The sequence below is a fragment of the Lagenorhynchus albirostris genome, chromosome 19 (genome assembly GCF_949774975.1).
Source record: "Lagenorhynchus albirostris chromosome 19, mLagAlb1.1, whole genome shotgun sequence".
Classification (NCBI taxonomy): Eukaryota; Metazoa; Chordata; class Mammalia; order Artiodactyla; family Delphinidae; genus Lagenorhynchus; species Lagenorhynchus albirostris.
The window spans coordinates 47177844-47205677 of NC_083113.1; the positions used below are offsets into that span (position 1 = coordinate 47177844).

Here is a 27834-nt window from a genome sequence, read left to right on the forward strand (position 1 = left end):
CTTGCCCATCCCATCCCAGATACCCGCTGGGGGCGAGGCTCCCTGCAGGGCTCCGTGATGGGGGTGGGTGGGGGGGCGTGCAGGAGTCGCCAGGTCTCGTGCCAGGACCCATGCCTTTGAATGCCTCAGCTCTGTCCCTGCTGGGGGTGGTCTTGGGGCTGCCAGATGGAGGGGAAGAGGGCCGTGGCCAGGACGCACTGTGGGAGATAAACCCCCCCCCGCTCCCCCCCCCCAGCAGTCAGGCTGGCTAAGGCTTCAGGGGCTGGGGCAGGGCTGGAAGGAACTCCGTCCCGCAAATATCTACCATTCCAGGGCCCTGGCTAAGGCCCTGACCACTCCACATCTGAATCCTCAGACCAAGGCCCCAGGGCCAGACCAGCCCATGCCCCTCCTCCTGCCTCCTGCACCTGGCAGGAGGGGAAAGCGGCCTTCTCCAGGTGGGCCTTCTCCAGGTTCACCCTTGAAGATGCAAAGCAAACCAAAACAAACCAAAACAAAGCAGGTGTTTAATAGAAAAAATAAAGGGAACTGTGGCAAGATGTGGCATTTGGCTATGCCCTCTCCCCAGCTTTGCTGCCCTCTCCCTGGCCTTGCCGAGGCGTGTCCCCACCCCCATGCCCACCTGGTACAGCTCTCACCTCTTTGGGCTTAGGAGACAGTCAGCCCTGCCCTCAGGGAAGAGGGCAGCCCGGGCAGTGCCAGGAGGGGCTGTAAGCTCTGTCTTCATTGACCTTCAGGTGCCCCCAGCGCCCACCGCTCCAGGTGAGACCATGGGAGGTATGGAAGGCGGGAAGCTGAACCCTTCTCAGGCACTGAGTCCCCCTCAAAGGAGAAATGCCCCTCTAGGGTCTCCTCTCCCAAGAGGGGCTCCCCACCACCACCCAGAGAAGCCTCAGGCCCAGTCCATCTCCTGCAAGAGCTCCTCCAGCTGCCCCACCCAGTTACCATGCAGCCCACTCAGGGCAGGCGGCCTTCGCCCTGTGCCCTCAGCAGCTTCACTGAGCCGGGGCTCCAGCCGTGGATGCCGGGGGGTGGGGCAGGGAGGTGGGGGGCTCCTGGCGCAGGGGGTATAGCTGGGCGGCCACACACTGTGACGAGGGCTCCGGGCCGTGAGGCTGAGGCCTTGGCACCTCACAATCCTGCCAGTTTAAGACAGGGCTTTGTTTACCTGCAGGCAACACAAACACACAGACACAAACAAGACTGCAGGACTGGTCAACACCCCGCTCATCCCCAGACCAAGCCACACTGTCCTCCCTGTACCCAGGGCCCATCTCAGCTTCCAGAAATGGCCTGTAGCCCTGGGAAGCAGAGGGCATGCCGAGGAGGGTCCCAGCTCTGCTCAGCGACCTGGGCTCAGACACCCAGTGTCCCACCCCCAGCCCCTCAGAGCTCCTTACAGCAAGAGCAGTACAACAGCTCCATAACCCGCAAGCAGTTGTCCAGCAGAGCTTTGGGCCGCACTGGCTTCAGGCTTCCTGGGGCACTCAAGAGGGACAACACTGCTTCCACCTGGGGGCTGACCTCCACACCCTGAAAGGGAGGAAATCTTTAGGACCACAGGTGCCACCCCCAGCCTGTGAAGAGATCCCAGGAGAGCTCTGGGGAGCGGGGGGGTGGTGGCTGTCCTGCCTGGAAGAAGGACAAGAGATCCCTGTGACCAGGACGCTTGAGAGCCATTTCTCTCCTGCAGGTGCCATTTTTCCTGGGAGGGGCTCCCTCGATGTCCCTCACTCAAGCACAACACACAGAAGCTTCTGTTTTCCTCTCCTAGGGGCAGGCCAGACAGGGAGGAGGTGGGGGCATCCTTGCTGTTCTAGCCCAGGCCCGGCCACCACCACATGAGAAGTCCCTATCCCAGGGACACTGTCCTTCAGGATGCAAAGACCCACACCGACTCCCATGAAGAAGAGACAGGACCCTCAGGAGGGTTGGTCATATCGTGAGGCGCACTAGGCACACTGACAGGGCTGGGTCTCCGGCTCCAAGCTCGGGGGCTCCTCTCCACAACACTTAACAAAAGGAACTTGGTGTGGGGAGCACCAGGCACCATGGGAGGGACAGAGCAGGGGCCAGAACTGTCGCAGAAGACACAGAGCACGGGACTTCCCTGGTGGCGCAGTGGTTAAGAATCCGCCTGCCACTGCAGGGGACACGGGTTCAAGCCCTGGTCCGGGAAGATCTCACATGCCACGGAGCAACTGAGCCCGTGCGCCACAACTACTGAGCCCCTGTATGCCACAACTACTGAAGCCCGCGCGCCTAGAGCCCGTGCTCCGCAACAAAGACAAGCCACTGCTGAGAAGCCCACGCACCGCAACAGAGTAGCCCCTGCTCGCCGTTAACTAGAGAAAGCCCGCGCACAGCAACGAAGACCGAACGCAGCCAAACATAAAAATAAATAAATGTATGTATAAATAAATAAATAATACTTTAAAAAAAAAGACATGGAGCAGGAGGAAACGCAGGACCTGAGCTGGGGAAGGACGTTCCTAAAAGTGTTCTAGGTTGAACTGTGTGTCCCCCTGCCCCACAACCCCCTAAAAAAGCTCTGTCCAAGGCCCAATCCCTAGTACCTGCGAATGTGACCTGTTTAGAAATGGGGTCTATGCAGATGTAATTAAGTCAGGGATCTCCAGATGAGATCAGTCTGGATTTATGGTGGGCCCTAAATCCAATGACTGTTGCCCTTGTAAGAGAAAGGACACAGGTCCTTCTCTGGGACACGGAGGGAGAGGCCATGTGAAGACAGAGGCGGAGGGTGGAGTGATGCTGCACAAGCCAAGAACACCATCATCCACCAGAAGCTGGAAGAGGTGGGAGAGATCCTCCTCTGGAGCCTTTGGAGGGAGCATGGCCCTGCTGACACCTTGATTTCAGACTTCTGGTCTACAGAACTGCGATAGAATAATTTCTGTTGTTTTAAGCCACCAGTTGGTAGTAATTTGTGACGACAGTCCCCAAAAACTAATATACAAAGGCTTAGAGAGAGAAGTGAGGGTGGCAGGAGGGCCAAGGGGCCCATGCCCATGGCCCTCTCCCTAGAGGGAGGACCCACTGCCCCATAGATGTTGGGCACATATGGAATGGACCGTCAACCATTAACATTGTGAGAAAGAAGAGGTTAAAAGTTGGTTCAGGGACTTCCCTGGCGGTCCAGTGGTTAAGACTTCACCTTCCAATGCAGTGGGTGCGGGTTCAATCCCTGGCTGGGGAGCTAAGATCCCACATGCCTCATGGTCAAAAACAAAAGCATAAAACAGAAGAAATATTGTAACAAATTCAATAACGACTTTGAAAATGGTCCACATCAAAAAAAAAAAAATCTTTAAAAAAAACAAGCTGGTTCAATCTGAAGAGCCCAGGTGGGCAGGGCCTCAGTCTACCCACAATCTCCTTCCCAGCTCAGCAGCTCACAGAGCCAGAGACACTCCCAAGGAAAATTGAGGATGGAACACAGTCCGTTCCCCAGGTCAGCTCCAACGCCCCCCCCCCGCCCCCAGGCACAAGAAAGCCACCAAGGAAGCGGCTGGGTCTCCCGGTCCCCGCCAGAATGGAGAGCCTCCACAAAGTTCTCGGCAGCTGCAAAAGCAGGTGCTGGCCCCGAGCCCTGGTGTCAGCAGAAGCTCACAGTTGGCTTCCTGTTGGCTGTTCTTGCTGGGCAGCAGGTGGGGCCCCAGGGCAGTTGTGTACCAGGGTCCTAAGGAGGGCTGGGGGGGTCAGTAGGGCAAGGCGGGGGTGTGGGGAGGGGTCCCATGGCACACACATAGCCTGCGAGGATACACACCGACCCTGTCACCTTACTCTCCAGGCTTTTTGGATGACGTATCCCCCAGGCCTCCGATCAACACTGCTGAACAGGCAGCGATCAGGAACCTCTATTATTATTATTAATTAAGGTCCATTTACGTTAGGGTTCACTCTTTCTGTTGTACATTCAATGGGCTTTGACAAATGCAATTATACTCACCGTTACAGCATCATACAGAAAAGTTTCATCGCCCTCAACCCCCCTGTGCTCCACCCATCTATCCCTCCCCCTTTCCCTCTTTTCTTAGATGTGGAAATAAAGTGAGAGGGATCAATGACTCACCCAGGGTTGCAGAGCATAACAGGGTCTCAGGCGCATCTCTTGCCCCCCAAGCCCAGTCCACCACCCTGCCCCCTCCATTTCTCCCACACTCTCCAGGACATGCCAGAACTTTCCATGCCTTTACCTTCTCCCTTGATAGTTTTTGGCCACACACACACACGCACGCACGCACCCACCCTGGCCACCTGCACCTCCGCACGGCTCACCGGGAGGCCTTGTTTGACATCCAGCAGCAGTGTATGTACCTCCTCCAGGTACTTCCAGGATGGATGGCCCTCGAGCAGCACCTCCTGCACCCACTCAGTAGCACTGAGACTCACCAAGACCCACAGATACCGCAGCTCCTGTTGGCTCACCCGGGCCCTCTGCTGCAGGGACAGGAGAAATTATTGAAACCCCAGACAGGAGCCTCTGGGCCTGCCCCCCACAGCTCTGACCGCCCCCCACATTTGCCCTGCACAGGGGGCAGACCACGGGCATCCACTGTGGATGGGGTGGGAGGGGCACCTGGGGCCTGAGCCAAGGGCAGGCTTGCTTGAGGGGCCAGGAAAGACCCCTGGCAACAGGATCTTCCCAGACCAATGTGCCTCCAGGCAGGGCCCACAGGATGTCCCAGGAGGCAGGGGCCTCCCCATTCCAGAGGGGGGATTCTCACCAGCCTGGTGACGTTGGCCATTCGGAGTACCCCCTCATAAGGCACACTGACCCTGTAGTTGATGGGGAAGTAGTGTTTCTGGGGAGATACAAGAACAAAGGATGAGATCAGAGTCAGAAATTGCTCAGACTCCCCCAACCTTGGAGAAGAATTTGATGCAGGACTGGCCCTTGATGGCAGCGGTGGTCCTCTACAGAAAACATGTGCTTGGCTCCCAGTTGGGATAAAGACAGCTCTTTCCTCTGGGACACAGGGAAGGTGAAACAAAACAAAACATGTTAAGGCATAAGTCTCGGGCCAAAATGTAGGATGAGAAGCTTACTACTCCTAGAGAATCATATCCTTTAGGAGGGGTGAGGAAAATGACTTTAAAAGATTGCTCTAAAACTTATCATGGTGATGGTTTCATGACTTTGCAAATACACTAAAAGCCATAGAAATGTACACTTGAACAGGTGAGGTGTGTGGTATGTGAACTATATCTCAAAAAAGCTGTTAAAAAAAAAAAAGACCTACAGAGCTACATGCGATGTGGTCCACCCTATAAAAAGAATCAAACATTCTAATTTCTAGGTCCTTATCTCCCCTGCTAAATAGTGCCTGGGGTTCCCCCAAGGTTTCCTGGAATCCATTCCTGAGTCACTGGGTGAGTGCCACGTGGAGGTGGGATCAAAGGTCAGATCAGACAGGAGGGTTGGAGGCCCCAGGGATGGATGGCAGGAGCAGGGACAGGAAGTGCAGATGAGGCACATGGGTGTGTGTGAGGGAGAAGGGAGCCATGGCAGGCACAGGCCTGACACAAGTCCAAGGAGAGGGACTGAATTTCCAGGTCCTTATGTCCCATGAGCCACAGGGCTTTGGAAGAGGGACACAACAAGTGCCCACGTGGTTACCATGTACTGAAGGCGGTTCCGGTACTGCAGCTTGTCGCGCAGAAAGCCAGTGATGGCACACTCCTCGCTCCGGGTTAAGGGCCACACCTCCAAACCCTCGTTCCCCAAGGCCATGCCCAGGAGGATCCCGAGATCTGTGGACCGCACAAAACAACACGTGAGCCACCTGCGTGTCTCCCACACTGCCCGGGTACGCAGAGCTGTGCACACAACCTCCCTTTTCCCCGTCACAATTCCTCTCGGAAGGGTCGGGGTGGGGGGCGCAGGGTCCCAAGGAGGCCTTCCCAGAGCCAGAATACTCTCCCTGCAGTCCGGGCTGCAGGACAGCAATGCAGGCAAGCATGAACCGTCCAGCCCAGCCACCTCCCACCCCAGGCTGGCAAAGCCCCCCAGGAGCCACGCCCTGGGATTGGTCTCCAGTCTCCTTCCCACTCCTGCCCCAGGGGGCAGGCACAGCCTCCTTTCCATGGCAACCCCTGCCCCTCATCTAGAGCCTACGAGTTTTCAAAGCCTTTCGCTGCATTTTCCATCCAGAGACCTTGACATGCCTCTTAATTAGAGGTACCAGCAGGTTTGTAGCAGCCCTTCCAGTCTGGTCTTTCAGGGATGCTGAGCGAACCTCACTCAGGCTGCTTCTCTTCCCCGCTAACAAACGATCCAAACATTACCAGCCTTCACCACTGCAGGTCACTGTGACTTTAAAAACAGTGTGATTTCTGTGTAACTGAACAGACTTACAAAAATTATCTGAGAGAATTTGCAACAAACATGAACAAGGGTTAAGTTGATGGGAGCAGAAAGAACAAAATATAGATGGGCAAGAGATGTATCTGAAACTCAACCTCGCTAATAAATTCACGTTAAAACAATCGATACGTTTCACCTACCAAATGGAAAGACTTTTTTGTTGTTGTTGCTGTTGTTTTATTTTATTTTAATAACATTTGCTGCTGGCAAAATAGTGAGGCAGATGCTCTCATCCTGGAAAGCAATTTGGCAATTTTTGTTATTAATGGACTTAATGCCCACACACTTCGACCCACTAAGCTTTAAAATTGTCCACACCCTTTGACCCATTAAACTCATTTCTAGGAATAAATGTGAAGGAGAAGAAAAGAGAGACATAACCGAAAGATCTGTGGACAAAGTCTTCCTTTGCAGTATTATTTTGTAATAGTGAACATCTGTAAGTGCCCTAGATGTTCAATAATAACGAATGTAGCCAATAAAAATCACATTGCCAAAGAATACTTATGATATGCTTATATGATAAGAAAAATACTTTTGATGTGCTTAGCAAAGTTTTAAAAAGCATGATTCAACACACTGTATCTGGGTATAAAGCATGACTTGAATTTTGTTAATTATGTATATATGTGCATAGAAAAAGCAATGGAAAGAAATGCACCAAATCTCTATGGGAGATTTTTATGTTCTTCTTTATATTTTTTAGGATATATTTTACATTCTATAATTAGTATCTATTATTGTTATAGTCAAAAGCAGTATTTTTTTTTCCTTTCCTCTCTCTTCCTTCCTTCCTCCCTTCCGTCCTCCTCCTTCTCTCTCTCTCTCTCTTTTTCTCTTTCTTTCTTTTTTCCCCCCAGATAGCCAGGCAGGCTGAGTCACCTCTTTGATTCGCCCCTGGTTGTGAGCAGCAACTACTGACTGGACTTTCTGCCCTCACTTCCCCGGCACTTAGGGAGACTTTTGTTCTTAAACCCTCACGGGCCTGAGCCTGCTGACACTCACTTTCCCACCCCCTTCTCGGTGCTGCTGCCATGCCTGTGCCCCTGCTGGGCCAGAAGCTCAGGTTCACTCAAGCCCATGCCCCTTATGGCCTACAGCCCACCAGCCCTTCCCCTCATAGAAGTCTGACACCACATTTTTTGCAAACTTGCAATCCATCTTGCACTTCCTCTGTCTCTCTCTTCCCATATTCTCAACCCAATATTTGGACAAGGGAACAGATAAACCAGTGTTCCTGCTTGCTTTCTCCCTTGTCTCTACATCATTAACACTCTCAGCTTGGCACCCCTGCTGGTCAGGATCATTCCTGCTTCAGGGTTTAGGCTCACACATTGCCCCTGCCCTGGGTATCCTCTCACACGACAGACCCCTTCCCAAGGTCTCACCAAGACTCCTTCCCTCCCCAGAGGCTCCCCTGCCTACGCCAGCCACCAACCCCAGTCTCTAGCACCATCTGTCCAATTCACTCATTGTCTTTTTTTTTTTTTTTTTGGCTGCTTTGGGTCTTCATTGCTGTGTGCGGGCTTTTTCTAGTTGCAGTGAGCGGGGGCTACTCTTCATTGTGGTGCGCGGGCTTCTCATTGCAGTGGCTTCTCTTGTTGCGGAGCATAGGCTCTAGGCGCGTGGGCTTCAGTAGTTGCGGCACGTGGGCTCAGTAGTTGTGGCTCACGGACTCTTAGAGCGCAGGCTCAGCAGTTGTGGCGCACGGGCTTAGTTCCTCCGCGGCATGTGGGATTTCCGGGACCAGGGCTCGAACCTGTGTCCCCTGAATTGGCAGGTGGATTCTTAACCACTGCGCCACCAGGGAAGCCCCTCACTCACTGCCTTGACCAGACAACGCAGCAGCCAGTGTGTGAATGCACAGCACTGTGAACCACAGCGAGGACATGTTACTCAGCACTTTGGCGTTCACGTCAAGCAGGGAGCCGGGATCAGGCATCTGGGTCTCCTGTAGAAGCTGGTAATGGCTCACCCAGGGTATCTGATTGAGCAGGTATGAGGTAGTGGCGGGGGGAGTGCAGAGAATCTGCATTTCCAACAAGTCCTGAAGTAAAACTGATGCTGCTGGTCTGGGGACCGCACTTGGCAGAAAGTGACAGTTTACAAATTGGTGTCCTTAGGGCCACATTCTGGTTCACAGAGATTTCACATAAAAATCCAAATTTCCATCTTTTCTTTAAAAATCAGTATCCCTGTCCACACTGAGTCTTCTTTCCAATGTGGTAGTCTCCCTGTGGCTGCCCACTCCACCCCAAGTCCTACCCCACCTGCCCTCATCTGATTCCCAGTCTGGAGCCTTTGGGGGCCTGGCCACTAGCCTCGTAGCAGAGACTTACAGAGCCTCCGTGCTTCCCAGCCTGGCACACATGGGTTGCCCCAGAAACTCTGTCCATAGATGATCTGCCTTCTCCCAAACTTAGACCTCCTCCAAGTCTGCAGCCCAACTATTACTCCCAGTTTTAAGCTCCCTTCCTGTTGCCTCCACTCCGAAAAACAGGCCAGCAAACAGGTAACTAGGCAGGGACAGCACAGCTGTAGCCTCACGTACCCTCTGCATTTTGAAAGCCCCACAGTTAGTGCAACCCTGGTTGGGAGGCCCGCCGTGCCCCGCTATTTCCACAGTTAAGAGGCCTGTAAGACAGAAGAGGAGACTGAAGAAAGAGTAACGTCCTGTGCGCAATGACAAATGGGGCTTGTCCACCACCCCCATATCTGTGCCTGTGTGTGTAAATACCCACAAATTTATGTTCACCAAGAACCTCAGATGCAACCTTATTTGGAGATAGGGTCTTTGCAAATGTTATTAAGAATCTCCAGATGAAATCCTCTTGAATTTAGGGTGGGCCCTAAATTCAGTGACCGGTGTCCTTATAAGAAGAGGACAGGACACAGAGACACATGTAAGGAAAGACCATTCACGTGGCCTTCGCAGATGAAGGCAGATTGGAGTGATGCAGCCACAAGCCAAGGAATGCCAGAAGCCACCAGAAGCTGGAAGAGGCAAGAAGGATCCTCCCCTAAAGCCTTCAGAGGGAGCATAACCTTGACAACTTGATTTCAGACTTCTGACCTCCAAAGCTGTGACAGAATACATTTCTGCTGTTTTAAGCCAAGATTGTGGCAATCTGTTACGGCAGCCACTCCTTTTCCAGCACCCCAGCCCCGCTCTGAGCCCCTGATCCTCAGCCCTCCCTCCCCCTCGCCCCACGGCCAGTCCTTGCCAATCCTGCGCTCTGCTTTCATGAGCTTTGTCCCCTCTGCCAGGCCTCTTCATTCTCACTTCCATCTCCAGAAGGAACCCTCATCACCTCATCACATCCTGCCCAGGAGGTTGTAACAGCAACTCCCCAAAGCACGGCCAGATTGATCTCTCGAAAGCAGAGTAACTCTCAATCTCAGCTCCCACGCCCAAGTCACGGACCTTCCAGGGCTCCCTGTTACCTCATGAATTAGCCACTCTTCACCCTGGCTTTCAAGGCCTCAGCCACCTGAGCCCAAACCAGCTTTCCAGCCTGGCCTCTCACGCTCTCACTGCTGAGCCTTTGCTCCGCTGCTCCCTCTCCCTGGAAGGAACACCGTCCTCACCTCCCCACGCACCTCTGAGACCATTTCAAGTGGCACCTCGCCGTGCTGTTTCTCCTGCTCGCCCTGCTCCTCAGGACTTGGAAGATTCCAGAACACTGGGTCTGGGTCCTTCCACCTGTTCTGAACATCCAGACCCTTTGCAGTACCCTCCACAAGGGCCAGGGTGGACCCAGCTCCTCTGAGAATCCCTCACAGGGTCAGACCCTGGACCTCATGCAAGGGGCACACAGTTCCTAGCACCTAACTCCATGCCAGGTGTTAGAGAGACACGCACGAGATAGCCCAGGTCCTTGTCGCCATGGCAGTGTCTCTCCAGTGGGCATGTGGGCGGCACCAGAAAAAAATATGTTGAATTTAAGTCAATTAAATTGAATCTTGGAGTCTGAAGGGAGCTTGGTCTGGCCTCCCACCAGCAGGCAGGCCTGAGAGACTTGTCGATTCTTTTTCTTTTCTGTCCTCATTTCAACTATTTTTCTTTTCCCCAAGGACACTGTTCTCTTTCTGCCTTTTGATTTAGTTCTTTATGGAGGGAAAGGCAGAGAGAGCAGGTTGCACTTCTCCCATGTGTCTCGGGGCCCAGGCAACTTCACAAGCCCCCACCCCTGGCTCGTCACGCCCAGGGAGGCCAGAAATCATCTCTCTGCCACCTCCATCCCCACCGTACTCCCCAATGAGCACCAATGAGTCTGAGCAGGTGAGACGCTGCCTCCTACCCCCAGTGCCTGCCCTGTCCCTGTGACCCACTGACTGTGCCCACCCAGCCTAAGGCTCATACCCACCTTGCCCGTCTGAGCTGCAGTCAGCTGGAGACAGGGCAGACAGCGTGGGAGTCCCCAAGGGTGCCTGCCATTAAGCTGGGAAGCATCTCAACTTCTCACCAGGAAGAATGCCCTGGTTGCCATGGTTACAAAGCCTGGCTCTGGGCCAAGCTCTCCCTGGGCAGTCCCCACAGACCCCCCCCCCCCCAGTACTCACAGCGCAGCCAGGCGAATCCCCGGGGCATGGTGGTGCGCTGGGTCTCCCAGAGAGCAGAGGTGATGTCCCCAGCAATGTGTCTATCCACAGAGGCCTGAGTGGGGCCTACATGGCCTCGGGTCAGCAAAGGTGGCCCAAAGTCGAGGAAGGACTAGCCACGGAGGAGTGGCCCAGCAGGAGGTGGCAGGTGCTCCTGGGCAGGGCTCACCCTTATCTGCCTGGCAGTGCAGAGGGCAGCCGGGGGGCGGTGGCTCTGAGTCCCATGGCAGCCAAGACCTGGCCTGAAACGGCTGCCTCGGGGTCTTCCTTCCAAGCAGGAGGAGAGAGTCCCCAGCAGGCCCCTCGGAATCTGAGGCTGGGTTGTGCTTTCTCTGATTTCTCTGTCTGCAGCTGCTCAGTGTGAAATCTGGCTCTGGAAAGAGAAAGGAGGAGAGAAACTGATTATGTAAGAGTGGTGCTGCCACTCAGCCATCAGCCACAGGCGCGCAGAGCCTACTGTGCAGGCTGCACCCACCGCTGGCCGGGACCACCAGGGAAGGCCAGAGGTGCACAGCCCTGCCCCGGTTGCTGGCTACTTGGGGACACAGGAATGACAGAACAACCAAAGGGCAGCCCCAGCCCAGGAGTAAGTTAAAAGGACACCAGCTGACAGTCTGGGGCCAAAACGAAAGCAGGACCAAGGAATGAATGAGCTGTGTGGGTTAAATCAAGGGAGCTTCCTGAAGGCGGTAGATCACAGGTAAAGTACATGAACGGCTTGAACTGCGGGGAGGTTAAAAAAAAAGCCCAGAATCGGGCTCTGCACCCCTCCATGCCCCAGAGAACACTCTCCTAGCCACCTCCTCACTCAGAAATCTCCCAGAAAGGCTCCCACCAGGTACCCTAGACTACCAGACCGGGACAGAGAAGCTGAGAAAGTGAGAACTGGGGTCATGGTCACCTTCATGCCACACCACAGAGCCCTAATCCTGGGTGCCATCTGTGGTCCCACCCATCCACTGAAATGGGGGAGATGTGCGGAAGCCAGGAAGGCACAAAGTGGGAGGTACCTAATGGCACAGAAGCCAGAGCCTTCTCCCAGGGAGAGGGGCACAGAGGAAATCACCTAAAAGAATGGGGGTGTCTGTCTGTCTGTCTCTCTCTGGTGGGGAAGAGGGAGGGGGAGGAGTTTGAGAATGGCCTCTCCCACCCCACCCCCACTCTACCCAGGGCTTTGGAACAGCCCTTTAGAAGCTCATGCAGAGAAAAGTTGGACAAGTAAAAGTTGGAATATTATTCTACATAATTCAATTGCAAATAGCATTTTCAAAGTCACAGTAGCAAGTAAAAAGTGAAAGTTAGTTTAACAGAAGCATGACTGAAGGATCCTGGAAGGACAAGGGCCTGGGGAGGGTGCACATGAGTGGTGAGGGAAGCGGGTGACAAGGAGCTACACGTTCCTTAGTGGGAAGGCAACAGATAGTGCCTCAAACGAATGAGCAACACGAGCACATATATAACTGAATCACTTTGCTGTATACCTGAAAGTAACACAACATTGTAAATCGACTATACTTCAATTAAAAAGAAAAAAGTTACGGATGGGGGTGCGTGTGAAGAATTAGGGCCACTTTTGCAACCAATCTATTACACCTACACAGAGCATTCTTCTCCCCAAAGTGACCAGGCCTGACCTGAGGCCCAGGGGACAGAACACTGGACCACCTGCTCCAGCTTGACAGCTTCCCTGTAAGCAGGGCAGGGCCACGAGGGTCTCAGAGACATTCCAGGCAACCTCCACATCCAGAGGTGAGGAAACAGGCCTGGGGGGATGGAGCTGTCTCAAGGCCTCATGCCCAACCCCATCGTCCTCCTGTGAATCAAGCTCCTCTGCCCTTTGAGAATGTGGGGAGGGACATTCTAGCAACTAGCAGCCCTGTAGAGTGAGTCACAGATGCTCAGTTTACGGAGGAGGTGGATGAAAAATAGGGCTAAGTTGAGGCCACAGAAAAAAGAAGATAAACAAAAGCATAAAAAGGAATGATTTTTTTCTGGTTAATTCCATTAGCCCAGGGTCTATATTTCTGAATAACATTTCATTCACCACCTCTGCTCAGTGGAAAGAGGATTCTAGACCTGGGGCACATGAATAACACAGGACCCACTCTTGGCCACATCTGAGTAGTAAGTCTCATTCAGAGAGATGGGCTGAGTCAGATCCCTGACTGGCTCCCTCGGCTCCCATATCCCATTCAGTACAAGTCCAATCTGCAAAGGTGGCTCTATTTCCACCCCCCTTTAATCTGGGCTTGGCCGTGTGACTCGCTCTGACCAGTGGGATGTGCCTATGCCTTTGGCTTGTCCTCTCTTGCTGCTGGGAGGGCTTCATGTCATGTAAACAATTCCGGGCTAGCTTCCTATAGGAGGCCTCAGGCATTTGAGTGAGACCGTCCTAAACTAGTCCATCTGGCCCCTTTCAAGTCAGCCCAGAATCCCAGCTGCCCCACAGAATCATGAGAAATAATCAGTGTTTGTTTATTTTAAACCACTAAGCTTTGGGGGTAGTGTGTTACACAACAAAAACTAATTGATACAGCCTGAAAGTGCATCATCTCTGCAAATGCTCTGTAAAAAGCCAGGTCAATTCTAAGCCAAAGCATCTTCTGGGAGTGGTTCCAGTGGCTTCTCTCTGAATGAAGCTCAAGAAGCCTTGGGGGCAAAGGTGTGCTTTCATTGCCCTAGGGCCCAGCTCAGCATCTTCTATTGGAGGATGAACTTTCTGGAATTCAATACTAGTCCAGACTTTTTTTTCCCCTCTGCCATATTTGATTTATGTTTTGAAACTTTATTATAGTATTGTTAAACAAACCCAAATAAGGTAGAATAGGATAATGGATCCTCATACAGCTATTATTCAGCTTCAAAAATTATCAATATTCTGTCATTCCTGTTTCACCCATCCTCCATTTTTTTCCCTAGAGTATTTTAAAGCAAATCCTAGACAGGCCATTTTACCAGTATGTAAGGATGTTTAAAAAATATATAATCGCATTACTACTATTGCACATTTCCAAATCAATAATCCCTTATATCATCTAATACAGAATCCATGTTCAAATAAACCCACACAACTAATTCACTACAAAGGTACCAAGAACATACAATGGCGAAAGGATAATCTCTTCAATAAATGGAGTTGGGAAAACTGGACATCCACACGCAAAAAAATTAAACTACACCACTATCCCACACCATACAGAAAAATCAACTCAAAGTGGATCAGAGACTTTAATGTAAAACGTGAAACCATAAAACTCCTAGAAGAAAACATAGGCAGCATACTCTTGGGCATCAGTATTACCAATATCTTTCTAGATATGTCTCCTCAGGCACGGGAAACAAAAGCAAAAATAAACAAACGGGACCGTATCAAACTAAAAAGCTTCGCACAGCAAGGGAAACCACCAACAAAACAAAGACAACCTACCAAATGGGAGAAGATATTTGTAAATCATATGTCCAATAAGGGATTAATATTCATAATAGATAAAGAACTCATACAATTCAACAACAGCAAAAAACAAACAACCTGATTAAAAAATGGGCAGAGGGGCTGAATACACATTTTTCCAAAGAAGACATACGGATAGCCAACAGGCACATGGAAAGATGTTCAACATCACTAATTATTAGGGAAATACAAATCAAAACCACAGTAAGATACTACCTCACATCTGTTAGAACTGCTATCATCAAACAGGCAAGAAATAACAAGTGTTGGTGAGTATGTGGAGAAAAGAGAACACTCATTCAATGTTAGTGGAACTGTAAACTGGTAAAGCCAGAGTGTTACCAGTACAGAGTTTTCTCAAAAAATTAAGAACAGGACTACCATACGACCTAACTATTTCACTTCTGGGGGTTTTTGTTTGTTTGTTTGGGCCATGCCATGTGGCTGCGGGATCTTAGTTCCCTGACCAGGGATTGAACCTGGGCCCATGGCAGTGAAAGCACAGAGTCCTAACCACTGGACCGCCGGGGAATTCCCAACACTTCTGGGTATTTTTTTTTATATATAACTTTTTTTTTCTTTTTTCCTTCCTTTCTTTCTTTTTTGGCTGCTTTGGGTCTTCATTGCTGGCTTGCGGGCTTTCTCTAGTTGCAGTGAGTGGGGGCTGCTCTTCGTTGCAGTGCACAGGCTTCTCATTGCAGTGGCTTCTCTTGTTGCAGAGCATGGGCTCTAGGCATGAGGGCTTCAGTTGCTGTGGCACGCAGGCTCAGTAGTTGTGGCCCGTGGTCTCTACAGCGCAGGCTCAGTAGTTGTGGCGCACGGTCTTAGTTGCTCCATGGCATGTGGGATCTTCCCGGACCAGGGCTTGAACCCGTGTCCCCTGCATTGGCAGGCAGATTCTTAACCACTGTGCCACCAGGGAACTCCCCCCAACGTTTCTAGGTATTTATCCAAAGAATATGAAAATACTAATTTGAAAAGAGATATGCACCCCTATGTTCATCATAGCATTATTTTAAATAGCCAAGATATGGAAACAACCTAAGTGCCAGTAAATGGATGAATAAATAAAGAAGATGTGGCATATATTATATATACAATGGAATACTACTCAGCCATTAGAAAGATGAAATCTTGCCATCTGTGACAACACTGATGCACCTTGAGGGTATCAAGCTAAGTGAAATAAGTCAGAGAAATACAATACCATATGATTTTGCTCACGTGGAATATAAAAAACAAACGAACAAACCAAGCCAAACAAAAACAAACATGTAGATACAGAGAACAGAGTAGTGGTTACCAGAGCGGAAGGGTGAGAAGGGCAAAATGGGTAACATATGTTGTAACTATATGGTTGGCAACTGTATGGTGATGGATGGAAACTAAATTTTTGGTGGTCAGCAGGTTGTAGTGTATACAGAAGTAGAAATATAATGCTGCATACATGAAACATGTAATATTATACACCAATGTTACATCAATTAAAAATAAATTTAAAAAAAAAGAATCCACATTCAATTTTCCCTGGTTGTTTAAAAAACGTCTTTTTTTAAGTTGCTTTGTTTGAATTAAGAGCCCAGTAAGTTGGTCCACTGATTGATGGGTCTCTATGTCTTTTTTCCTCTCTTTTTAAAAAAAAATTTAAGGGACTTCCCTGGTGGTCCAGTGGTTAAGACTTCGCCTTCCAACACGGGGGATGGGGGTTCGATTCCTGGTCAGGGAGCTAAGAACCCACATGCCTCGTGGCCAAAGAACCAAAGCATAAAACAGAAGCAATATTGTAACAAATTAAATAAAGACTTTAAAAATGGTCCCCATCAAAAAAAAAAAACCTAAAAAAATTAATTAAGATATAACTCACATGTCATAAAGTCTGCCATTCTGAAGGGCACAATTCAGTGGAGATTTTTAGTATATTCACAAAGTTGTGCAACAATTACCATAATCTAATTCTAGAACATTCTCACCAACCTAAAAATAAACTCTGTAGTCATCAGCAATCACTGTTTATTTCCTCTTCCCCCTGGCCCCTGGCAACCACTAATCTGCTTTCTATCTCTACGGATTTGCATATTCTGGACCTTTCATGTAAATAGGATCTTATAATATGTGATCCTTTGTGACCAGTTTCTGTCACTTGGCATAATATTTGCAGGGTTCATTCATCATGTAAACTGAATGTTTGTGCCTCTGCCAAATTCCTGTGTTGAAGCTCTAACCCCCAATGTGATGTTATTTGGAAATGGGGTCTTTGTGAGGTAATTAGGGTTGGATGAGGTCCTGAAGGTGGGGCCCTCATGACAGGATTAGTGCCCTTATAAGAAGAGACATCAGAGAGCTTGTTCTCTCTCTCTCTCTCTCCATGATCCCATAAAAAGGAGGTCACGTGAGCACACATCCAGAAGGTGGCTGTCTGCAACCCAAGGGGAGAGCACTCACCAGAAACCAACCATGCTGGTGCGCTCATCTTGGACTTCAGCCCCCAGAACTGTGAGAAAATAAATTTCTGTTGTTTAAGCCTCCCAGTCTACAGTATATATTCAAGACCCATTTATTCTCTAGTTCTGCCCACATGGAGACACCCTCCTTGAAAAGGCATTGAATCCTTCCATTCACTTTAACACCTTGGGCTGAAAACACGTGTCCCAAGGTTTCAACTATGAGATCCACATTCTTAAAGCACTAATTCTTTTTTTTTTCTGGTTTTATTGAGGTATAATTGACAAATAAAAGTGTAAGGTATTTAAAGTGTACAACGTGATGATTTGATATACATATACATTGTGAAAGGATTCCCCCATCCATCACCTCACATATTTATTTACCTTTGAAAGCACTAATTCTTAAACCTCATCTAGATTTCTCCTCTTGGATGGGGGGAGATGACCCAAACACAACGAAGAACAGCTTAGGACTGTGAGCTCTGCTCACCCAGAAGACCTTGCAGCTCCCCTGACCACCCGGCTGGAGCCAGGATTAGGGCCCTGAGACAAGGGGCACCTGCTGGGCTGCCACCACAAGCCCCAACTCCTGTCCTCTTCACTAGGCTGGCTGTCACCTCTAGTTTCCCTGGAGTCTGGGGACTCCAAACGGTCTCTGCTCACACTTCCATATCACGCCTGCTGCCTCAGCACTGCTGATCCACACCAAGGGGGATCAGCACACAGAACTGCTTTTCAACACACCAACGTTCCACACACAAGTTATTTTATAAGCCTGCAGGTTCTTTTTCATCAGAGGACATTCCCAAGGCCATGACTTCCCCTGGCTCTCCACTGCCCTTGCCAGCAGACTGGACATGCGTGGCCGCAGTGCTGAGTCAGGCACACCCCCCTGGCTCCACTCCGGCGCACTCTCCTGGAGAACTGAGGACGGTGCCCTGGCCTCATCAGCTGGATCTGTCCCAAAGCCAGTCCTAGAGTGACAAGAGCCACGCCTTCAGGTCTGTTCCACTGACCAGCCTCACAGGACCGAGCTGGGTCCACGGACCTTGGTCTGGATTGTGTTGGCTGGTCATTCTTGCCTAGGTTCACAGGCCAACCGCCACTGTCCTCCTTTCCTGCTCATCACTGCACCAGCATCTCACTCCTACCTGCTGCCGTCACACACCTGGCAACCTCTTGTTCCGGGGCCAGCCAAGAACTGAGACCCCAGCAGGCCCCTAGTTCCCAGCAGGCCCCATTAAACTACTGCTGCCTAGCCGTGTTCTCGAGGCTTCAGAGCCCGGGAGAGTGCGGAGAGCATAGCAAACCGCGGCGCCCCAGCCCCGGACCGGGCTCCAGGGAGGCGCGGGAACCTCGCCGCACCCCACGCCCCAACACAGGCGACCTCTTCGCCCGCCTGTCCCGCGGACCCGGGCGCACCTCCGGCCACCGGGACCCAGGACGGCGACGCGGGGCTCGGCTGGTGGCGGGCGCTGGGGTGGGCGGGGACCCGGGCTCCAGTCCGGAGGCCGCGCGGACCGCCGGGCCCACCTCCGTCCCCGCCGCCTGGAAAGCTGTGGTATATTATTATGACAACCTGAGCAGGCTAAAACATAGCATCTATCGGTACTTCCTTTTTTTATTTTTTATTTATTTATTTTTATTTTTTTATTTTTTTGCGGTACGCGGGCCTCTCACTGCTATGGCCTCTCCCATTGCGGAGCACAGGCTCCGGACGTGCAGGCTCAGCGGCCATGGCTCACGGGCCCAGCCGCTCCACGGCACGTGGGATCTTCCCAGACCGGGGCACAAACCCGTGTCCCCTGCATCGGCAGGCGGACTCTCAACCACTGCGCCACCAGGGAAGCCCTGCACCTTGCTTTTTAAAAACTATTTTAAAATAAAACATAGAGGTAACAGAAAACAAATGTATAGTTTAATGAATTATTATAAGATAAACAAACTTTATATCTACCATGAAATCAAGGAATGGAACCCAGTCAGCCAGCCTAAAAGGTCCTCCATGAGCCCCATCTCAACTATAGCTCGCCAAAAAAGTAACCAGCAACCTAATTATTACAGCAGTCACTTTGTTGCCTTTCTTTCTGGTTTTATCAACCAAGTGTGCCTCCCTAGACAGTATAGTTTAGTTTTCAGCCTTGCCCATTTTTAAAATTTCATATCTTTTAAGCCTCTTTTAATCTACAATCTACAGGATTTCTCCTCCATCCCATCCTTTTACACTTCATCTGTTAAAGAACCCAGGATATGTGTCCCAGAGAGTGCTCCCAGTCTGCACTCACTGTGCAATTCAACACATTCCTCTGTTCTCTGCTTTTGCATACTGGGGGTTGGATCAGACTCAAGCATAAATCCTTTGTCACGACTACACATGGTGCTGGGTTCTCCCAACAGGAGGTAATGTCTGGTTTTCACTCTTTTCTGATGTTGATAGCTATCAATGCTTAATGCCTAGACCCATTAATTCATCAAGGGTTGCTAAGTGTGATATTCTCACTCACATGGCTATCTGATCAAGCCTTTTCCCATGAGGCAAGCAGAGTCAGTAGCAGGCCAGCAGCTTTGCCAAGATATCTGATATGAATGACATAGTGTACTTTCCTCCCACGTCTGACCTATGAAATCAGGAAGTCTCCAGGCCTGTGTGATTTGTTTTCAAATGCCTGCTTCTCAGAAAAAGATTGGCTGGCATCAAGACATGCACTGCCTTTACCCTTGTAATCCAAAGCTACCTGAATGATTTTATCAACCAAGACTCACTCCTGGGTCCACAGACCAAATGCCTGTAGCAGGCAGTACACTTCTGACAGGTGATGCATGTATGTGATCAGTGTTAGCATGTCTGGGAGGCTTGGCACCTACACCAGATCTCTAGGGCATCTCCCAAGCTGGAGTATTGACTTAGGTGAAGCAGAACAAAAAAACCTGGACTTTCCTGGTGGCGCAATGGTTAAGAATCCACCTGGGGCTTCCCTGGTGGCGCAGTCGTTAAGAGTCCACCTGCAGATGCAGGGGACACGGGTTCGTGCCCCGGTCCGGGAAGATCCCACATGCCACGGAGTGGCTAGGCCCGTGAGCCATGGCCGCTGAGCCTGCGCGTCCGGAGCCTGTGCTCCGCAACGGGAGAGGCCACAATAGTGAGAGGACCGCTTACCGCAAAAAAAAAAAAAAAAAAAAAAGAATCCACCTGCCACACCATTGTAAAGCAATTATACTCCAATAAAGATGTTTTAAAAAAAAAGAATCCTCCTGCCAATTCAGCGGACACGGGTTCGATCCTTGGTCGGGGAAGATCCCACACGGAGCAACTAAGCCCATGGGCCACAACTACTGAGCCTGCACTCTAAAGCCCGCAAGCCACAACTAGAGCCCGTGTACCTAGAACCCATGTTTCACAACAAGAGAAACCACCGCAATGAGAAGCCCGTGCACCAAAACGAAGAGTAGCCCCCGCTTACCGCAACTAGAGAAAGCCCGCACGCAACAATGAAGACCCAACACAGCAAAAAAAAATTAATTAATTTTTAAAAAGAAAAACATAAAAGCCTGCCCAGTGCTGCAGACGACAGAAGCACTGAAACAGGAAGACAAGTTACTCAATGTTTCCTTAGAACCAGGCGTCTAGCACAGAGCTATCTGGGTCATATCCACATGTTTGAGGTATATTTCTCTATAGTCACTCACCTTTTTACTGAAATTTATTTGTAAAGAAAACTTCATAACACTTACATTGAGAGGAAAACAATTCTAACCTGCCAAAATGAGAAAGTAACATCAAGGAAAGCAAAATAATGTAAATTCAAGTGAGAAAGCATTGCCTGCTGAACTAGGGATCTGCTCTCTCTTTTTGGAAAAGGGAGACTAGCAAGGGTTAGAGAGGTGTTTGAAATATATTAGCACCAGACTGAGTCTTTCTCCTAGAGCAGTCATTCTCAGCTGGGAGGTGGATTTTGTCCCCCAGGTGACATTTGGCAATGCCTAGAGATATCTTTGGTTGTCAGAACTGGGGGTGGTGGTGCTACTGGCATCTAGTGGGTGGAGGTCAGGATGCTGTAAACATTCTACCCTGCACAGGGCAGCCGCCCCACAGCAAAGAATTTTTTGGCCCCCAAATGTCAGCAGTGCTGAGGCTGAGAAACCCTTTCCTAGAGAAGTAAGAAGGATTGAAAAAGAACTGAAAAGAAATTTCCTCACTTTGGGATTCAATGTTATTTAATGCAGGATCCAAGTACCAGTACCATGTTACGCCATCCAACATTAACTAATGGCACACAATCCACACTTAGAGAAAGCTGTTTAAATGATGAGATGTCTTGGAACGAAAGCACCAGTGCTAAAAGAACAATGTTATCAGAGAGCTCATCTCGGAGAAGTCCACAGATCCAGCGGCAGTACTAGTTCATGCTGTGCTGCACGCTGTTCTTACAGTCAACATTTATTAAGCACCTACTATGTGCAGCCACTGTGCTGGGAACTGGTAAGGTGTGATTCCAGTAAGAGGTATACAGGCCAGTGGGGGAGGCAAGGAGGTAAATAAATGAGTAGAAAACAGTATCATGGGAGTGGTGTGTGCAGCTAAAGGGAAGATGAGAAAATACCCACTGGGGATGGTGGCAGGGGGTTGCCAGGGAAGGTGATGATTCCAGTTCTTAGCACTCTCAAGGAGCTCCCTCTAGTTAGAAGCAGAGCTAATTCAAAAGCAATGCATGGCTTCTGGCTTCTGGCAGAGTGCATGAATCCAAACACTTCTAACACTAATTGTAGTATGGATTAAGATGTGTAAATATACTCTAAAATAATTTTAAAGAAAAAAAAAGCAGTACGGTTGGAATATCCATTGCATTGCTGTTTACACTTGAAGAAAGAAAACTGGAAACAACTTAAATGCCAAACCACAGGAAAGCAGTTACCATAATCTGAGAACTAATTGCTGTTTATTGAGTCCTGACCGTGTGCCAATGGGTATATATCCAGTGTAGCACAATGATTGTACCTTTTTCTCCTTGTAGCGACTGTGAGAATTAATCCTCCCATTCCCGGGGAAACGTCAGACCCAGAGAAGACATGGAAAGGGAGTCTTTTCAACCAATGCTGCAGAAACTACTGGAAATGCTTACTTAAAAAACATTAAACATAACCCTTACCTCACACCATGCATAAAAATAACTTGAAATGGATCATAGACATAATTGCAAAACCTAAAACTATAACAATTCTAGGAGAAAATACTTGTGGCTTTGAGTTGGGCAAAATTTTCTTATATTTGACACCAAAAGCACAAACCATAAAAAAAAAAAAAAAAAGGTGCTGGGGGGAGAAACAATAGGAATAAGTTTAGAATAATACTGTTATCAGAGTACTTGTTTTTATAGTTATCATCTATCTTTGGCAAGTGATATGAATCTCCCATTTATGGTAGTGATATAATGTTTCCTTTTTGAATAAATGTGACTAGGTTTCCAAAATGTGAATGACCCTAAGGAAAAAATGTGCAGGTAAGATATGTACAGACTCTGAAGCTAGAACCCTTGAGTTCAAATTCTGGCTCCACCTTGCCTTGGGAGAGGTCAGCATCCTCTTCTTGCCTCAGGTTCCTCATCTGTAAAATGGCCTTGATACAAAATTCTGACCTCAAAGCGTTATGGGAGTATTTACCGAGTTTCTATATATGGAAAACTTAGAACATGGGATGGTATGCAGTAGCTCAGTATTTACTATTTTTATTATTCACTATTATAAATTGCAGTAAAGATGGGTTTTGGAAAACTTAAGCTTTCTTTTTTAAATTTTTTCAAAGCACAGGCTTTTATTAAGTGGTAATTTTACAGTTTTAACTTTAAAGGCAACTTATCCACCCCCACTCCCCACATATATTCCAAGACCAGTGAATTTCTCTCTTTTATTTTTGAATGATTTCCTTTATTGCTGTTGCTTGTGTACCATCAATAGAGATCTGTGAGCAAAACACTTGACTGTGAAAGAAAGAAACAAACAAACACAGTGTGGAACAAGTCACGTGGGAGCCCTGAACACTCTGAACAGCTCCTGCTTCAAGAAAGTTGCTGATGTCCTTCTGAAGGACTCCAACCTCTGACCTCCAACTTCTGACCTCCAACAAGCAAGGAGACTCAAGAGTAGAACAGAGTGTGGAGGGTCCATACTTTTGCTCTTCTCAGAAAAAAGGGACTCCAGCAGACCTTTCTGCCTGAAAGCTTCCTTGGAGCAATACGATAAAAAACAAAACAAAACAAAACAAAAAGGAGGGAAGCAGAAGTCAGTAGCTGGAGGGACTTCAGCTCGACAGCTCTGTGGATGGAAACCTCCGCAGAGTTATCCTCTCTATGCATCAAAGAAAATAACTACCACCAAGAAAGTAACCAAGTTCACGAGGATACGAAGCAACCGGAACTCTTTTTTTTTTTTTTTTGCAACCGGAACTCTTACACATCGCTCTTGGGAGGATACGATCATTTTGGAAGACTGGCAATTCTAATAAAGTGAAATATACACCTGCCCTATGAAGCAGCAATCCTACTCCTAGTATTAACCTAGAAAAATCAAGATCTATGTCCACAAAAAGAACAAACAAGAATGTGCATTGCTACTATATTCATGCTATGAATAATATGCAGTTCCAAAAGCTGAAAACAATCCAAATGTTCATCAATAGAAGAATGGATATACAAACCGTGGTATAATCACACAGCAGAAGACTACTCAGCAAGAAAAAGGAGCAAACTGGTGATCCACGCAACAACATGGATGAATCTCAAAAACATTCTGAGCAAAAGAGGCCAGACGTGAAAGAGCACATGCTACATAATTCCATTTACTCGAATGCAAGGACAGGCAAAAAACTAATCTACAGTTACAGAAATCAGAACAGTGATTGTCTAGGGTGGGTGGTAGTGGTATGAACTGACTAGAAAGGGGCATGAGCAAATCCATAGTGATGGAAATATCCTGGTTGTTGACTGGGGTGGTAGTCACCTGGGTATACACAATTGTCAAAAGCCATCTGTACTGGGATGAATAGTGTCCCCCCAAAATGCATGTCCACTGGAATCTTAGAATGTGACCTTATTTGGAAATAGGGGCTTTGCAGATTTAATTCGTTAAATTAGAGTGAGGTCATACCAGATTACGGAAGGCCCTAATCCAATGATTGGCATCCTTATAAGAGAAAATAGAGACACACAGGGAGAACACAACGTGACGATCAAGACAGAGATCAGAATGACATGTCCACAAGCCAAGGAATTGTGAGCAACCACAAGAAGCCAGGAAGAGGCAATGAAAAGTCAAAGAAATCATGGCCCTGCTGACACCTTCATTCTGGATTTCTAGCCTCCAGGCCTGTGAGAGAACACACTTCTGTTCTTTTAAGCCACCAAATTTGTGGTACTTTGTTACGGTAGCCCTAGGAAACTAACAAACCATCAAACAGAATGTTTAAGGTCTGTGCCTTTTATTTTAAGTAATTATACTACAATTTTAAAAATTGCAAATAGCTCATTGGAAACAGCAAGCTGTTGATGAGGCCTCCTTTGGCTCCTGCTTCACCAAATTAGACAAAACACCTGAAGGAGAGCCAGGCAATGCTGTTCAGAATCCACATTTAGTGGGAGAACCAGGGCACTGCCCAGGGAGCCCCTCCCTCCCAATGGCTCCCTTCACACTCAACCAACCTCCGCATCTGTTCCCTCTGCCCACAGCAAAATGCCTCTTTTACCCTCTCAGACACAAATACTATGGGGACTACAGGCAGCACTACCTAAGAAAGCCAACTTGCAGATGCCCCATTCAAAAATGAACCAACACACTTCTGAGGGAGGTCCAAGCCTTAGAATTAAAGGCTGCAGAAAAGCCTGATTAGGGGCCAAGAGCCTTAACTCAGCTCTTCAGTAACTCACAAATTTATTATCTGAAATATCAACCTTAAGGAATCTTCCATTCCTTTGCTTTCTGCAGCCCAGACACTTACAAAAGGGGAATTTTTATTTCATTATTTTGCTTCATCTTAGAAGCCCCTGACCCTGAGAACTTGCCAGTCACTTGTCTAAGCACACTGGCAGATATCTGCATGAGGATTGGCATCAGCAAAGGTTAGGAAAGTCACTGAATGCAAAGACCACCTGGCCCAATCCACACTGGATGCTCTAGTCTCCGTTCTGGATCCCCCACATTTATGGCCAAGGAACTTGCCAGGCATGAACTCACCGAATCCTCACAACAAGGCTAGAGGTAGGATCATTATTATCTTTCATTTTCAATGAGGGCACTGAGGACCAGAGAGGTTATATAACTTGTCTGAGGTCACACAGCAGTACACAGAGGAGGGATTTGAGCCCAGACAAATTGGCCTGGAAGTCTTAACCACTGGCTGCACTGCCAAGTGGATGCCTCTTCTTTGGATTGGGCACTGGATTCCCCAGTGACTGAGAACCCAGAGGTTTGTTACATATCCAGACTCCTTCAACTTTTTTCCCTTCTTGAGAAACAACAGAGCAGTGAGTCCCAAAGCCTACTGGGACATCCTCCAAAACATTATATAAACAAAAACTGAGTGTAACAGGATTAAGGTTGTTTAATTTTGTTTTTTGGGTTTTGGAATGTTTTGTTTTGTTTTGAGATGAAAGTTAACCAAAGGACAACAGAGCGAAACTGAAAAAAAAGGCTAAGATCAGAAACATGCATTTTTTCCCAACTGGATGGAAAACCCCAGTTGTCGGGGTTTTTTTTGTTTTTTCTTTTGGCTGCACCACATGGCTTGTGGGATCCTAGTTTCCTGGCCAGGGATTGAACCCGGACCCACGGCAGTGAAAGCAAAGAGTCCTAAACACTGGACCACCGGGGATTCCCAAAACCCCAGTTTCTGTTGTCCATTACACCAGGAAGGAGTTTGGAGTTGGGTTTGCTAAAAAAGAATCAAACCAATGGTTCCTCACTTTAGGAAAGGACACTTCAGCCCATATGTACTGACTCTGTACATGACCCTAGACCCTCTCCAGAGGAGTCCACAGTAGCTGTTGGCTCAGTCAAAGAACTGTCTCCAGTAGGGTGGCACAGCACATTAAAAAACCAAAGGGAGGGAATTCCCTGGCGGTCCAGTGGTTAGGACTTGGTACTTTCACTTCGGTGGCCCAGGTTCAATCCCTAGTCAGGGAAGTAATATCCTGCAAGCCATGCGGCGTGGCCAAAAAAAGAAAGAAAGAAAAGACCAAGGGGAATTTACTGCAGGAATACAGGGATGGTTCAATATTAAAAAACTTCTTTTTTTTTTGGCTGTACTGCACGGCTCACAGGATCTTAGTTCCCTGTCCAGGGACTGAACCCAGGCCACGGCCGTGAAAGCCCAGAATCTTAACCACTAGTCCACCAGGGAACTGCCAGAAACTTCTTAATATAGTATAACATAATGATAGATCCCAGGAAATCCATAAATGTTGAATAAGCATTTGACAAAATTTGACCAAAAAAACACACTTTGCTGATAAAAAATCCCAAAGTAGGAATCAATGGATAATTCCTTAATAAGATAAAATATATAAATCTCAGTCAAAAGCCAGCATTTTGCTTAACTAGAAAACACCAGACGCATTCCCACTGAAGTCAGATATAACACACATGTGCACACTATCACTGTACAGAAGGTACTAGCCAGTGCAGTTAGATAAGCTAAAGAAATGAGAGATAAAATAATTGGATGAGGGAATATAATGTACAGCACGGTGACTATAGTTAACAATACTAGGGCTTCCCTGGTGGCACAGTGGTTGAGAGTCTGCCTGCCGATGGAGGGGACACGGGTTCGTGCCCCGGTTCGGGAAGATCCCACATGCCGCAGAGCGGCTGGGCCCGTGAGCCATGGTTGCTGAGCCTGCGCGTCCGGAGGCTGTGCTCCGCAACGGGAGAGGCCACAACAGTGAGAGGCCCGCGTACCGAAAAAAAAAAAAAAAAAGAAAGAAATTAAAACAATACTGTATTGTATATTTGAAAGTTACTAAAGGAGCAAATCTTAAAAGTTCTCATTATACGAAAAAAATTATAACTACTTGTGGTGACGAATGTTAACCAAACTTATTGTGGTAATCATTTCACACATATACATATATGGAATCATCATTTTGTACACCCAAAACTAATACAATGTATATGTCAATTATATCTCAATTAAAAAAACAAAGATAAAGAACTGCATAGGAGGAATTGGAATTGGAAACATTTCTATTTATAGATGAAATGATTATAAGCCTAGAACAGCTAAAAGAATCAATTAAGAAACTACTACAAACAATAGCCAGTTAGAAAAGACTCCATAAAAAACATAAAATATCTAGGAATAAACCTATCAAAAAATGTGCAAGATCCATACCAAAACACTGCAAACAATACTAAAGGACACAGAAGATTTAAACAAATGGAAAGACATACGATGTTCCTGGATAGGAACATCCAACATCATCAATATGTCCATTCTCTGAAGTTAATGTATAAATTTGAAGCAATCCCAATACATTTCACGAAAGAGAATATTTAAATAGCCAACAAATACATATTTTAAAGTGCTTAACCTCATTAGTCATTACAGAAGTGAAAATTAAAACCACAATTAATTACCACTACACACACACCAGAGTAAGTAAAATCCAAATGACCAACAAAACCAATTGTTGCAGGAACTAGGAATAACTGGAATTCTCAGATACCACTGGAAGGAGGGTACGTGGTTACATATCTATTTGGAACACAGTTTGGCAGTATTTTCTGTAGTTGAACATATGCATATCCCATGTATAAGTTCTCTCGTAAGTAAATATCCAGCAGAAATGTATATATAGGGGCACCAAAAGCCATGTGTTACAATGTTCATGGCAGCATTATTCATGATAGCCAAAAACTGGGAACAACTTAATTGTCCATCAGCAGGAGGACAGACTTAGAAA

At 48.1% G+C, this 27834-nt stretch overlaps 1 protein-coding gene across 3 annotated transcripts in view; it reads right to left on the reverse strand.

Annotated features, from left to right (window-relative positions):
- Positions 1 to 491: 491 nt before the first annotated feature.
- The window catches only part of IL34 (interleukin 34), a 35212-nt gene continuing 7869 nt past the window's right edge, over positions 492 to 27834 (reverse strand). For 2 of the 3 annotated variants that reach the window (XM_060132559.1, XM_060132560.1), the window contains exons 2-7: positions 10952 to 11363; positions 5642 to 5775; positions 4749 to 4826; positions 4300 to 4461; positions 1401 to 1533; positions 492 to 1168 (exon numbers count right to left, since the gene is read on the reverse strand). In XM_060132559.1, coding sequence (XP_059988542.1) covers positions 996 to 1168; positions 1401 to 1533; positions 4300 to 4461; positions 4749 to 4826; positions 5642 to 5775; positions 10952 to 10979 — 708 coding nt within the window. In that variant the 5' untranslated portion in view covers positions 10980 to 11363 and the 3' untranslated portion in view covers positions 492 to 995. The remainder of the gene's footprint in view (positions 1169 to 1400; positions 1534 to 4299; positions 4462 to 4748; positions 4827 to 5641; positions 5776 to 10951; positions 11364 to 27834) is intronic. The other variant, XM_060132561.1, reaches the window with a different exon arrangement.